General features: G+C 39.7%; 1 protein-coding gene across 2 annotated transcripts in view; it reads right to left on the bottom strand.

The window, feature by feature from the left end:
- Positions 1 to 14,661, bottom strand: part of NEK5 (NIMA related kinase 5) — a 100,122-nt gene that overhangs the window by 68,288 nt on the left and 17,173 nt on the right. For both annotated transcript variants that reach the window (XM_010352915.2, XM_030922027.1), the window contains 8 exons: positions 13,756 to 13,853; positions 11,675 to 11,758; positions 11,521 to 11,591; positions 9,506 to 9,592; positions 5,307 to 5,361; positions 2,530 to 2,730; positions 2,371 to 2,452; positions 499 to 632 (listed from right to left, as the gene is read on the bottom strand). In XM_010352915.2, coding sequence (XP_010351217.2) covers positions 499 to 632; positions 2,371 to 2,452; positions 2,530 to 2,730; positions 5,307 to 5,361; positions 9,506 to 9,592; positions 11,521 to 11,591; positions 11,675 to 11,758; positions 13,756 to 13,853 — 812 coding nt within the window. The remainder of the gene's footprint in view (positions 1 to 498; positions 633 to 2,370; positions 2,453 to 2,529; positions 2,731 to 5,306; positions 5,362 to 9,505; positions 9,593 to 11,520; positions 11,592 to 11,674; positions 11,759 to 13,755; positions 13,854 to 14,661) is intronic.

Below are 14,661 nucleotides of genomic sequence, written 5' to 3'. Positions count from 1 at the left end.
GAATCACTTGAACCCGGGAGGCGGAGTTTGCAGTGAGTTGAGATCGCGCCACTGCACTCCAGCCTGGCGACAGAGCGAGACTTCATCTCAAAAAAAAAAAAAAAAAAAAAGAAGAAGAAAGAAAAGAATACACCAGGCCGGGCGCGGTGGCTCAAGCCTGTAATCCCAGCACTTTGGGAGGCCGAGACGGGCGGATCACGAGGTCAGGAGATCGAGACCATCCTGGCTAACATGGTGAAACCCCGTCTCTACTAAAAAATACAAAAAACTAGCCAGGCGAGGTGGCGGGCGCCTGTAGTCCCAGCTACTCGGGAGGCTGAGGCAGGAGAATGGCGTAAACCCAGGAGGCGGAGCTTGCAGTGAGCTGAGATCCGGCCACTGCACTCCAGCCTGGGCGACAGAGCGAGACTCCGTCTCAAAAAAAAAAAAAAAAAAAAAAAAAAAGAAAAGAATACACCATAGTTAAAAAAACACAAAGGAGGGTTTAGAATGACTTACGGATCTGGCCTTCTGGGCTCCAGCTGATGGTCTCCATTCATTTCTATGCAATATAGCATTCCTTTTAATTGGCACAGATATCCTTGATCTTGGTGGGCACTTTCCCTGGAATTTCACTTTTTGTATTTTATACTCTTAATTAACCAAAATAAAACAGCTTCAATTTTTGAAAAATTGTACATCTTTAATACTGATACTTGTAAGAGTATAAACATAAGCTACATTTCATAACACAGTAAGTTTACTTTCTAGCCAGAGATATGTTACACACAGTGAGAGAAGTACTGATCAAAAATTAATATGCATTTTCTTTAAATGAAAAAAACCTTTTTTCAGAGTCCCTTTGCATATTTCTAGTATATATAACATCACTTTTTTTCAGAAAAATAGAAATTAATATTAACCTTTACAGAAACAATATGTATGGGGTAATAATAAAAGTTACTAAATTTGGTCATTAAAGCTTGGGTTATCAGGCCACTCCATTCATGCCACATTGTTTGGAATTTATGAGTAGATCTTCTCTTTTTTTTTTGTTGGGACAGTCTCGCTTTGTCACCCAGGCTACATTACAGTGGCAGGGTCTCAGCTCACTGCAACCTTCACCTCCCGAGTTCATGCAATTCTCGTGCCTCAGCCACCCAAGTAGCTGGGATTACAGGCATGGGCCACTAGGTCCAGCTAATTTTTGTATTTCTAGTAGAGATGTGGTTTGGCCACATTGGCCAGACTGGCATCAAACTCCTGGCCTCCAGTGATCTGCCCACCTTGGCCTCCCAAAGTGCTGGGATTGAGGTATGAGTAGATCTTCTAATGCTTGTCTTTATCTCCATCAAAATTTGTTCTTGGGCTGGGTAAGGTGGCTCACACCTGTAATCCCAGCAATTTGGGAGGCCAAGGTGGGAGGATTGTTTGAGCTCAGGAGTTTGAGACCAGCCTGGGCAACACAGTGAGACCCCATCTCAATAAAAAAAATTGTTCTTGTTCTCTTGTCTTACCTATATTAGAAATATGGACAATACACTGTCCCATACTTTGTACTTGTCTATTTTCTAAACATTCTCAGTCTAGACTGATATACAACATCAGTCAAATTAAATGGCAAAGAGGTTCATTCATTTTCTCCTTAACTTTCCTCGATTTTAAAATCTCTCTCTCAATGGATAACATTTCCCTATCATGAATTTCTTTGAGAGGTTTTCTGCTTCTCCTAATATTGTAAGTCCAGGCATTCAGTTATGGCTAAATCCTGGGGCTTTGACTTTCACAGCACCAAATGAATTAGTAATCTTCTCTTTCTTAATGCACCCCTCCCTCTAACACACAGCTTAGCTGATTCCTGACACCAGGACTAAAATAGTTTTCTCCAATTATTACTACCATAAAGTATCTCCTGCCTTCTTTGGGAACCACAAAGTAACAGTTCTCACTGTTACCAATTAGGCCCCAAGATCCTAACTTCAGCTCCAATGGTCCTTTGCAACAGAATTCTTAACTGCCAGTCTATCCTATTTCAGAAAAATATTTCATCTCATCATCCATGTCTATCTGCAACCTTCTCCCACTCTATCCCTTCACTACACAAAAGTTAAGTTTGGGCTCAACCTCTTCAAGCATCTCTATTAGCATGTCCTCTGCTTCATGAAGGTTTCCTGACTAATGAGAAGAAACCCTGCAGGTCATGCAAGAGCTAAATATACAACTTTCAGGCATACTCACTAGTTGCCATTTGACAAGATGATTGTTCTGCTTATACTGCTTGTGTTTCTTAAATGTCCACTTTCAAAACGTTTGGTGAAATTTCCTTGCATTACTCTCTGTGTGAGACATGTGTAATAAATGCTTTTGATTGCATGGCAAAGTCACACTTACTCTGGACCACCTTCCCAGCCTGTGGAGAAGCTGGCGCTCCTGCTCTGCATATAAGCATGTGATTAAATTCTTCCTGAATGACCTAAAACCGAACACATGTGTCAAGGACCTACAAACCAAAATCTCTGCCAAAATGCAAACAGTCACCTCAAAACTCACCTCAGGAGTCAAATATTTGGGAATAAGATTCTCTAAAAAGGGCCTTTTCAAAATGGAATTTATGGATGGTCGGTCTCGAGGAGATACTTGAAAGAGCTGAGATATCAAGGAATGTAGCTCACGCGAAAACCTTGGAGATATTGGGGCAAAATGTGCTTGACAAATCTTCAGAACCAGCTGCTGTAAGTTGTTACCCTCAAACTGAAAAGACAAGGAGCAATCATACTAAATCAGAGAAAAGTTACTAAAGTAACACATAATAAAAGTGTTAAAGTAACAAACATACCAAGAAGCAAAACAATGTTTTTAAATTATAGTTAGAAACAGTAGGGTCACCTGTAATCCCAGCAATTTGGGAGGCCAAGGCAGGAGGATCACTTGAGCCCAGGAGTTCAAGACCAGCCTGGGAAACATAGTATTAGACCTCATCTCTCCAAATCATGGTTTTTAAAAATTTGCTGGGCTTGGTGGCATGAGCCTGTGGTCCCAGCTACTTGGGAGGCTGAGGCAAGAGGATTGTCTAAGCCCAGGAGGTCAAAGCTGCAGTGAGCCATGATCACGTCACTGCACTCCAGCCTGGGTGACAGAGTCAGACCTGGACTCAATCAAAAAATAAAAAAGAAGCACTATGGTCCACCCTAAATTGTTTTCAACAACTAATCTTTCATGAGCAGATACTGCAGTTACTCACCGAGATGCCATGTTATTTAAAACAAGTTTTTTTGTTTTAATTTTGTCTTATTATCAAAATAATGTTTACTCATAATAAAAAACTGGAAGGTATAGGAAGTTATAAAGACAGGGGAAAATACGTATAATTTTACCCCACTCAGAGTGTATAGCTCCTTCTGATCTTTTTTAAAATGATGTTTATTTTACAAAGTTGAGGTCATATTGATATGAAATTTTATCTCTTGCTTTTTAAAATTCACATAAACATTGTTTAATTTCCTCTAAAATGCTTCACAGACCAGAAAATCTTCTATTGTATGAAACCAATAGTTATTTATACATAATAATATTCAACACCATGGTGTATACATAATAATATTCAACACCATGGTGTAGCAATAAAGGTACACATTGGCCGGGCATAGTGGCTCCCACCTGTAATCTCAGCACTCTGAGGGGCCGAGATGGGGAGATCACCCAAGGTCAGGAGTTCAAGACCAACCTGGCCAACATGGTGAAACCCTGACTCTACTAAAAATACAAAAAAATTAGCCAGGCATGGTGCTGGGCACCTGTAATCCCAGCTCCTCGGGAGGCTGAGGCAAGAGAATTGCTTGAACCCAGGAGTCAGGGGTTGCAGTGAGCTGAGATCATGCCACTGCACTCCAGTCTGGGCAACAGAGTGGGACTCCATCTCAAAAAAAAAAAAAAAGAAGTACACATTTTGGTCAGAAATTGGCTGTGCAATCCTTGACAATAATTAATAATAACAATAATGACGGCTGTGGAGAAGAGTTGATGTAGCAGGTTATCCTCAGAAAGGCCTGCTTACAATATTGGCCTGTGGCTGGTGTCTGGGAACTAAGATCTCAGAAGAATTCCCACCATTCCCTGAATGTTAAGAGTGGCTCTCTTTGCCTCAGCTATTTATGGGAACAATATGTTTATGCTGAACACCTGCTTTCTTTCCAGGAGTCTGGAAGTTTGGCATATGCCAGGTAGAGGGTACCTATGTGACCAGTTCCCAGTAAAAATCCTGGGCACTGGGTATATCCAATGAGCTCTCTTATAGATTGCATTTCACAGGTGACGTGGGTAACAATGCTGGAGGATTTGGCACATCCCATGTGACCTCTGGGAAAAGACTCTTAAACACTTGTGCCTGGTTTCCTATGAACTTTGCCCACGTACATTTTTCTTTTGCTGAACATATCTATTCACATACTATTTATTTATTTATTTATTTATTTATTTTTATTTTTTATTTTTTTTTTGAGACGGAGTCGCACTCTGTCACCCAGGCTGGAGTGCAGTGGCGCGATCTCAGCTCACTGCAAGCTCCACATCCTGGGTTCACACCATTTTCCTGCCTCAGCCTCCAGAGTAGCTGGGACTACAGGTGCCTGCCACCACGCCCAACTTTTTTTTTTTTTTATATATTTTTAGTAGAGATGGGGTTTCACTGTGTTAGCCAGGATGGTCTCGATCTCCTGACCTTGTGATCCACCTGCCTCAGCCTCCCAAAGTGCTGGGATTACAGGTGTGAGCCACTGCGCCTGGCACTATTTATTTATTTTTTATTTTTTTGAGATGGAGTCTCGCTGTCACCCAGGCTGGAGTGCAGTGGCACGATCTCAGCTGATTGCAGCCTCCATCTCCGGGGTTCAAGCAATTCTCGTGCCTCAGCCTCCCAACTAGCTGGGGCTATAGGCACATGCCACCATGCCAGGCTAATTTTTGTATTTTTAGTAGAGACAGGGTGTTAACATCATGTTGGCCAGGCTGGTCTCCAACTCCTGACCTCAAGTGATCTACCCGCCTCAGATTCCCAAAGTGCTGGGATTACAGGCATGAGCCACCATGCCAAGCCCACACAATTTATTTTTAATGGAAATATGCTACACATACTAGTCTCCAACTTGGACTTTTTACTTTATAATATTGTTTGGACATCTTTCCATGTCATCTATCATTATTTTAAGTAACTCATCCATATAATTTTTAACAATCTAATAAAACCAAGCATTAACCTTTCTCTCCTATAAGTTAACTTCTTTTCTATAATTCCAGTAATTCAAGATTAGTCTGACAATGAGCATACTTACAGGATGTTTGAGTGTGCAGAGCTCATATAAGACACAGCCAAGAGACCAAATATCCCTAAAGAAGATAAGAGTTTACATGCCAAGAAAATATCCATAATTCTTAATAAAAGCTTTTATCCTTACAGTGCCTTAAATTTGTGTCACTTTACAATTTTATATAAGTTGATCAGTTTTTACAAATGCTTTCAGATATATCATCAATTCTTATTAGAAGATAAGAGGTAAAATGAAAATCATTTGTAGTTTGTCAGATTTCTAGTCGAAGAAAGGCATACAAACTTTGCTACAAGCTGGTGGTTTAATATTTAGTTCAGCTTCCTGCTCAAAAACAGTGTATGTATGATGAAATGTTGAGCAATTTGGAGGAGGCAGGCAGAACTCAAACATGGATTTGTTTTGACTCAAAAGGTAATATTTGGTTGATTTTGAAAGATACATCCTACTCAAGGCTTTTGACAGAATCAAAGTTATATTATGTGATAAACATAGTATCTGATTATCAATAAACATTTAAAAATATATTTAAAATATATATCATGAGCTTTGCTCTTTACAGATTTAGTACTTCACAAATATTTATATGTGATTGGTTTAATTGAGGAGTTATTTTATAGAACAAAAAGCACAATTAAATCTAAAAGATCAAAAAATGTATAATAAGAAGTCAAGGAGTCAAAGCAAGAAGGAATCATTAAAGTGAGGAGTGAGGTAAATGGCTCCCCTAGCAGCAACACTTTGTGTGTGCGTGAGTGTGTATATGTGTGTGTGTGTGTGTGTTTCACACAGAAGGAGAGAAAGATAGACTTATACTAAGGGTTTGAGGACAAAAGATGGTAAGTACAACAAACGGTAAGATTGGTGGGAAACAAATTTGTGGGGTTTTTTAATGTTTTTTTTTTTTTTTTTTTTTTTTTTTTTTCAGAAACAAGGTTTCACCATGTTGCTCAGGCTGGTCTCAAACTCTTGAGCTCAAGCAGTACTCCCTCCTTGGCCTCCCAAAGTGCTGGGATTACAGGTGTGGGCCACCTGCACCTGACCCAAGAAACAAACATGAACTTTCTAGACCTTCTAGAAATTCACTGACCATTTCACATCGCACAGACTTTTGTCTTTACCAGGGCTTCCACAGACCCAAACTTCTCTTCTGTTCCCAGAGCACCCTCTGTAGCCAGGGTAGAGAATTCATATGTCCCCAGGGCTCAGGCCAGTACTGCAGCCACCTGGGGGTCAGGTGGGGCTAGTTGCAGGCCTGAGACCACTCTGCATAGTGAGGACTGTGGTGAACCAGCCCCCTAATGGAGCCAGCAGCTACCCACCTGATTATTGCTAATATCTTCCAATTTTCAGAGGCACCAACTATGCATATTTTAAAATCTTTCAATATTTAATTTTTTTTATGTAGTGACAGGGTCCCACAATGTTGTCCAGATTGGTCTTGAACCCCTGGACTCAAGTGATCATCACCCTCGGCCTCCCAAAGTGCTGGGATTATAGGCATGAGCCACCACATCCAGCAGTATTTAATTGTTGATTCAAATTCTTGAAAAGCAGTACAAGGAAACAAAACAACACAGCTGACCCAAGGCTGTCTGTGGCATGCCCTGCTCTGAACAGCCTACTTTCTGTGCAACACACCCTACCTGCATTCCTGCACAATTAACTTGAGGTCAAACTCCTTGGTGCCAGGGGATGTCTCAAAAAAAGAAAAAAAAAAAAATCCCTGTTATTTTATTAGGCAGATAAATTCTTACTATTCTTTTTGTGAATCTCTATCATCTGAACTTTGCCTTCCATTTATCTCCTTCAAAGTCCAATAGCCAAGTATCTCTCGGGCATTTTTTCCTACACAAAAGGACAAGTAACTTCCAAAGGAAACTCAGTCTTCTTTATCGCCAACTTGTTCAATGGCAGCCAGCTTTGAAAAATGAAAGTTTTTTCCTTCTCCTTATAGGAAGCAAAAGCTCCTCTTCACCTTTTCTTGTGGTACACATTAACATTACTGCTGAGCACCAGGTGCAGTGGCTCACAACCTGTAATTCCAGCACTTTGAGAGGCCGAGGCAGGCAGATCACCTGAGGTCAGGAATTCAAGACCAGCCTGGCCAATATGGTGAAACCCCGTTTCTACTAAAAATACAAAATATTAGCAGGGCATGGTGGTGTGTGCCTGCAGTTCCAGGTACTTGGGAGGCTGAGGCAAGAGAATTGCTTGAACCTGGGTGGCAGAGGTTTCAGTCAGCTGAGATCACACCACTGCACTCCAGCCTGGGTGACAGAGCCAGACTCCGTCTCAAAAAAAAGAAAAAAAAATTACTGCTGAGAGTCAGACTCTGATATCACATACATAAAAACTAACTGGGTTTTAAAGCTGGAAGACACCTTGAAGATTACCTAGTCAATATTTTCATTGTTATGAGTTAGGAACCTGAGGCCCACAGAGGTCAACTGACTTGGTCAAGTTAGCCAAGACTAGGATTCCTAGCTCCTAATCCAGTGAGCGGTCACCAGACCACACTGTCTTCTACTTCATCCTCTTCAATCTTTTCTTGCAATAGACTAAACAGTGCTTCAAAGGTATGAACATATAATACAAAAATGGACATCACAGTGACTGCAATTTGCAATGTTATTTGTTATTTTTTATTTACTTATTTATTTATTTTTGAGACGGCGTCTCGCTCTGTCGCCCAGGCTGGAGTGCAGTGGCGCAATCTCAGCTCACTGCAAGCTCCGCCTCCTGGGTTCACGCCATTCTCCCGCCTCAGCCTCCGAGTAGCTGGGACTACAGGCGCCCACCACCTCGCCCGGCTAGTTTTTTGTATTTTTAGTAGAGACGGGATTTCACCATGTTAGCCAGGATGGTCTTGATCTCCTGACCTCGTGATCCACCCGTCTCGGCCTCCCAAAGTGCTGGGATTACAGGCTTGAGCCACCGCACCTGGCGCAATGTTATTTTTTATACCACTTGTATCTTTAAATGAAGAGAAATGGCTTTCTTCTAAACAAGTTCGAAACCTTCAGGTAACACTGCTCAGAGATAGTCACTGGGATCCCCATTGTGTGGCAGGCCAGGTCTTACTAATGCAGGCCTCCATCATAACTGTTTCTGTACTGACTGAGTGGTGAAGTTAAATATTAAAAGCTAAAAAAGCCAGTGCCCAGCCAGGCACAGTGGCTCACACCTGTAATCTCAACACTTTGGGAGGCTGAGGCAGGCAGATCACGAGGTCAGGAGTTTGAGACCAGCCTGGACAATATGGTGAAATCCCGTCTCTACTAAAAATACAAAACTTTAGCCAGGCATGGTGGCAGGCGCCTGTAACCCCAGATACTCAGGAAGCTGAGGCAGGAGAATTGCTTGAACCTGGGAGGTGGAGGTTGTAGTGAGCCGAGATCATGCCATTGTACTCTAGCCTGGGTGACAAGAGCAAGACTCTGTCTCAAAAAAAAAAAAAAAAAAAAAAAAAAAACAAACAAACAAACAAAAAAAAACAAAAAAGCCAGTTCCCTTATACAAAGGCTGTAATGTAAAAAAGCCCATCAAGAGTTTTGCCTAGGCCTTTCCTGAGCCTTAAAGCATGACAAAATAACAAAGGAATTCTTAACAGGAGTCATTTAAGATTAAACAAGTTTTATTGGGGGTCTGAAGAAACTCCCCAGGCCTCCACAAACAAGTTTATTGGAGGTCTGAAAGAACTGTCTAAACCTCCACGATTTAGCAGGAGACAAAATAAGGGTAATCACCCCAGCACCTAGATCCATTTAGATTAAGTCAGCTTACTGAGGATCTAGAAGAAAGCCTTCAGGACTCAGACCTTAGTTACAGATTAAAAGGAGTTAATCACTATGTCTTTAAATGAATGCACACTTACACATAGACATATAGCTTAGAAGGTGTACAAGCTCTGAAAAACTTTGTAATTTTGAGTTGGTCTGGTGATAATTCCCAGGCCTTCTCCCTGTACCAGTTACAGAAATAAAAACTCTCTTCCTCTCCAATTCATCTGCATCTTGTTATTGGACCATAAGAAATAGCAGCCCAACCCTGTTTGGTCCGGGAACAATTTCACACATGAAGAAGAAATTACAAAAGTATCATGAGAAAGAGAGAAGAGATTTGAATTTTAGTTTCTGGAATCTTCATTCAGTGTCATCTATCAGATTTTACTGACACTTTCAAACTAAGAGTCAGCAACTTACGTTTTATTGTTGTAGGGTTTATTCTGACAGATCTCTGGGGACAGGTAGTAAGGTGTTCCAATACAAGTTCGAGCAAGTTCCATGGAACTAGTAAATTATATTAAATAATAAACCAGCATGAATTTTTATTGGAGTAAGAAAAGTCTTAAGACATGGTCATGCAAGAAAAAATGTGAAAACGGATAACACAAGATTTGATGCATACATGTGTTAGAAGAAAGCAAAACACTGTATGTTGATAGAGTAACTAAATCAGCTGATTTTTAAACTTACAATTCACCTCCCAAAAATTTACACATTAAAATATATTTTTTATGGCTTAAAGACTCCACAAAGAGATGGAATTGTCATGTTATAAAAATCTCTCAGATGTAGAGATTATCAAATTGCAACTTCATGATTTAAAACTTGGAAAATACAAAAATGAATAAGGGAGAAAAAAATTACCCAGAATCTTAGCACCTAAAACAACTATTGTTAAAATTCGGATATATTTCCTTCCTGTCTTTTTTCTACACATATTTTTCATGTAACTGTGATCACAATGTATTTAAAATTCAGAATTCCATTTTCTTTACATAGTATAACAAAGTTATCAAGAAGTCTTCAAAACCATAAATGTTTAATGATATATTCAGGTACATGGTCATGCCAAGCTTTATTAAATTTAACCATTTCCCAATTATTTAGGCATTTACATTATTCCAAATTTCAAATTATTCCCTTGGAACAAATTCTCAGAAATAGAATATTTAAAAATCTCTTGATATATATTGCCACCAAATTGTCTTCCAAACAGGTGCACCAATTTATTCTGCTACAAAGTGTGTAAACCAAAAATAAAATTCTGAGCCCCCCAACCAACTCATAAACCCTCCTTTTGGCCAAGGACATTCCAAAGTTAACCTGAAAAACCAGTTCAGGCCATGATGGGGAGCAGGGTTGGACATGCCTCATTATTTCCTCCTCCCCTTTGGAATTCAGGCACAGCTGACCAGCATTAACACTAAAACAGACCTTAAGACTGACAAAGCAGACTCCTTGTAGCAATAAGATACCAAAGTCCAGCCTGACTCTAGTATAACATCACATGACAGATAGCAGGCCTGAAAGAAATCAAAATATTTCACCCCACATCATGTTTCTTTGTCCATACATTGAAATAGTCCTGCAAAGGTATCTCTTGTGGGGAAACTCTACATTCTGAAGAAAATTCCCTTCTTTTTCCAAGTCTTTTTCCTGATCCAGGAAAAAAATAACTAAGAGTCTGGCACGTTTTTAAATCTGATAAGAAACATTTACAATCTATTCTCTCCGAGGCCTGCTACTTGGAGATTTCATCTGCATAATAAAAACCTTCATTTCCACAACCCCTTACCTTAACCCAGACACTCCCTTCCATTAATTCCAGGTCTTTAGATAGACTCTTTCAACCAACTGCCAATCAGAAAAGTTTTTAATCCACCTATGACCTGGAAGCTCCCTCCCATGCCTCCCAGCTTTGAGTTGTCCTGCTTTTCTGGACCAAACCCATGTACATCCTATTGGTGTCTTGTGTCTCCCTAAAATGTGCAAAACCAAGCTGTAGACCAGCCACTTTGGGTACATGTTCTTAGGATCTCCTGAGGGCTATGTCACAGGCATAGGCCTTTGGTCACTCGTATTTGGCTCAGAATAAATCTTTTCAAATATTTTACAGAGTTTGACTTTTTTCATTAAGAAGTGTAAACCTGCCTATTTCACTAAATTCTCTCTAGCTTTATGCATATTACAGTTACATCCATATTTGATAAACTGGAATTACACTACAGAACATTGGCAACATCATTCTATTACACCACAATTTATCTTGAGAATTTTAATCTCAAAGTACCATCTGATTTAATACATTTACATAAAGCTACCTAAAATTATTTAGACAACCAAGATTTTAATATCTTCTTAATCCATGATACCTAAAAATACATATTTGGGCTATTTTGAATAGAAAGAAAAATTATTTTCAAAGTACTTACTTATTCAGGACTCTTGCTATACCAAAGTCCCCAAGCTTTGCAACCATTCCATTCTTGCTAAGAAAAATGTTCTATAAATGGAGAAAATGTCATGTTGTTTGAGGTACTTCAAGAAAAGATCAATTCTGTCTTAGTCTTCTCTCTGAGCTGTTACCTGAGCTTTTATGTCCCTGTGTAATATCTTCCTGTCATGAATATGTTTTAGTCCTAGAGAAATCTGTACAAACCATCCGAGGATCTATAGAGAGAACACGAAACAAAGCCACTGAATAGCCTGGTAGTCACCGAAATGTCTTCATGGTAACATGCAAAAAGAAAGAAAGAAATTATACACACACACAAACACACACACACACACACATAGTGTATGTGTATTTATAGGAACGAAGTTAATAGGCATACTTTATCATATTATTATTTTCATTTTACAACTAAAACGATGGAGGCATAGAAAAGTAATCCAAATATCACTGGTATCAAGGGAAATTCCACATGCAGAAAAAGATAAGTAGGGGCAAGGGAAAGACACATGCCGTTCATGATTTTCTTTTTTCCTTACTTAACCCTGGGGTGCTAACTGCATCGTAAATAGTACACAAGTAGCCCTGTTTCCTGATAACCTGGGAGCCATTGGTTCTTCCTTTATGGTGGAAGGAGGGTGCCAAGGGTGGGCAGAGAAAGAGGAAGAAATGGGGGATCTATGAGGTTGTTAGGAATTGTAATAAAATATCAATATATCTAATATAAAACCAACAAGTACTTTACTTTTAAAGTTTAATTTTATTTCTAAGTCATGATTTTATTTTATCTTTGTTGACCATGAGCCTCTTTCTGAAAATGTGTTCTATGCCTACAGAGATTTATTTAAACTATTCTAAAATTTCACTGGTTCTTTGTCTGCCAAATTATACAGAAAGAAGAAAATAATAGGAATAAAGCCATATTCCAGACATTAATACTCAGTTGTAATTTTAGTTCATTCCCAACAAAAAGAAATGTAACTCAAAATTTTGTCAAGAGAAGCATTTTTATAAAATGTGGCAAAATAATACCTAGATAAGAAAAATGTTTCTATGAATATGGAATTTAATGTATAATATAAATGAGCATACAAAGAATGCTTGATTAATCTTACAGAAGTTAGAGATACTGATTCTTTAATCCTTCATATATTCAAAATATTAAACTTTAGGAGGAAATTATATGGGCATGAGGCTCTTAAATGCTAAAATAGAACAAAGAAACAAGGCCGGGCGCAGGTGGCTCAAGCCTGTAATCCCAGCACTTTGGGAGGCCGAGACGGGCGGATCACGAGGTCAGGAGATCGAGACCATCCTGGCTAACACGGTGAAACTCCGTCTCTACTAAAAAATACAAAAAACAGCCGGGCGAGGTGGCGGGCGGCCTGTAGTCCCAGCTACTCGGGAGGCTGAGACAGGAGAATGGCGGGAACCCGGGAGGCGGAGCTTGCAGTGAGCTGAGATCCGGCCACTGCACTCCAGCCTGGGCAACAGAGCAAGACTCTGTCTCAAAAAAAAAAAAAAAAAAAGAAACAAATGGTCAAAGGAAAAATGGTGGGCCTTTCCTGTGTGCTTCCTGAGGCAATGGCCTTACCATCAATCATATAGGCGCTAATTCAGATTCCTCTCCACACACACACAAACCTGTCTCTTTCATGAGTACCACTCCCAAGAGGGTTCCAAGGAGGCTTGGAGTATAGAAGAGAAATACATTTGTGCAAAGTGGGAGAGGCCATTATTCTTCATCTTTTATCTCCCCCTTAATAACTAATGAAACTAAATAGGCATTGTCAAGAGAAGCTTCTATCCTCCCTAGCAAAGTGGGATATCTACTTTAAAACAGAGCACCAAATGGTAAAAGAGAAAACAGTGAAGCTATAAACATGTCACATGTTAAATGGCTAAGGAACACTCATATTCAGATTTTCTTTTTAACCATGAAGATTTATCTCAGAGGCATCCTACATGAGATTGTCCAAACAGACTATCTTTTCTCAAGAAAATCTCACCCTAAAAAACAATTCAGTTTAAGTTCAATTGCAAGCTTGTTCTGGGCTGAATCTACCAAGAATATTGATCCACTATTTTATGGTTTGAATTTCTCTACCAAAACACATCCTTTATATCAACGTAGTCTCCTACTTATGACACTATAAATTTAATTCTCTCCCCACCACACATACATAAAATTAAAAAGCAAATTAGAAGTTTTTACCTGATCTTCACTAAATAACACACCCCGTTGTCTATTGATCCTTTTCATGAGATCCCCTCCATCACAATATTCCATTACAATAAACAGCCTGCCATTCTCTGTAAGAAAAGGAATCGTTGGGTGCTGGAAGGATTTCAGATATTTATCAGTCATGTTCTAGCTGTGGAATCAAAATGGACTGGGTTCTAATTCCACTATACCATTTATACTTCTTAGCTCTGTGACTCTGGGCAAGTCACTTTAACTTCTCTGTGCCTCATTACCTCATCTGTAAAATGGAAATAATATTATAGAAATGTGTTCTTCAGGCTGGGCACGGTGGCTCAAGCCTGTAATCCCAGCACTTTGGGAGGCCGAGACGGGTGGATCACGAGGTCAGGAGATCGAGACCATCCTGGCTAACACGGTGAAACCCCGTCTCTACTAAAAAAATACAAAAATCTAGCCGGGCGAGGTGGCAGGCGCCTGTAGTCCCAGCTACTCCGGAGGCTGAGGCAGGAGAATGGCGTAAACCCGGGAGGCGGAGTTTGCAGTGAGCTGAGATCCGGCCACTGCACTCCAGCCCGGGCTACAGAGCGAGACTCCGTCTCAAAAAAAAAAAAAAAAAAAAAAGAAATGTGTTCTTCAGATTGTTGGAAAGATTAAAAGAGTTAATCCATGTCAGATGCTTAGAATAATGCCTGTAGATAATAAGAGTTTAAGAAATGTTGGCTATTTTTATTAATACATTCCTTTGAGAGATTAGAAATCTGCTATAAAAATAGCAGCTGTGACTCTTTCCTAACACCCCAGGAAGAATTAATAGCCCCTTCTTGAATTTGGGCATAAAGCCATATTTATACGGCACTTATTCATCTACGTTGTTGAATACAATAGAAATTCTTATAACTGACCTCTGCCTAAACC

The sequence above is a fragment of the Rhinopithecus roxellana genome, chromosome 18 (assembly GCF_007565055.1).
Source record: "Rhinopithecus roxellana isolate Shanxi Qingling chromosome 18, ASM756505v1, whole genome shotgun sequence".
In the NCBI taxonomy this organism is placed as follows: domain Eukaryota; kingdom Metazoa; phylum Chordata; class Mammalia; order Primates; family Cercopithecidae; genus Rhinopithecus; species Rhinopithecus roxellana.
This window is presented reverse-complemented; position numbering and strand designations above follow the sequence as displayed.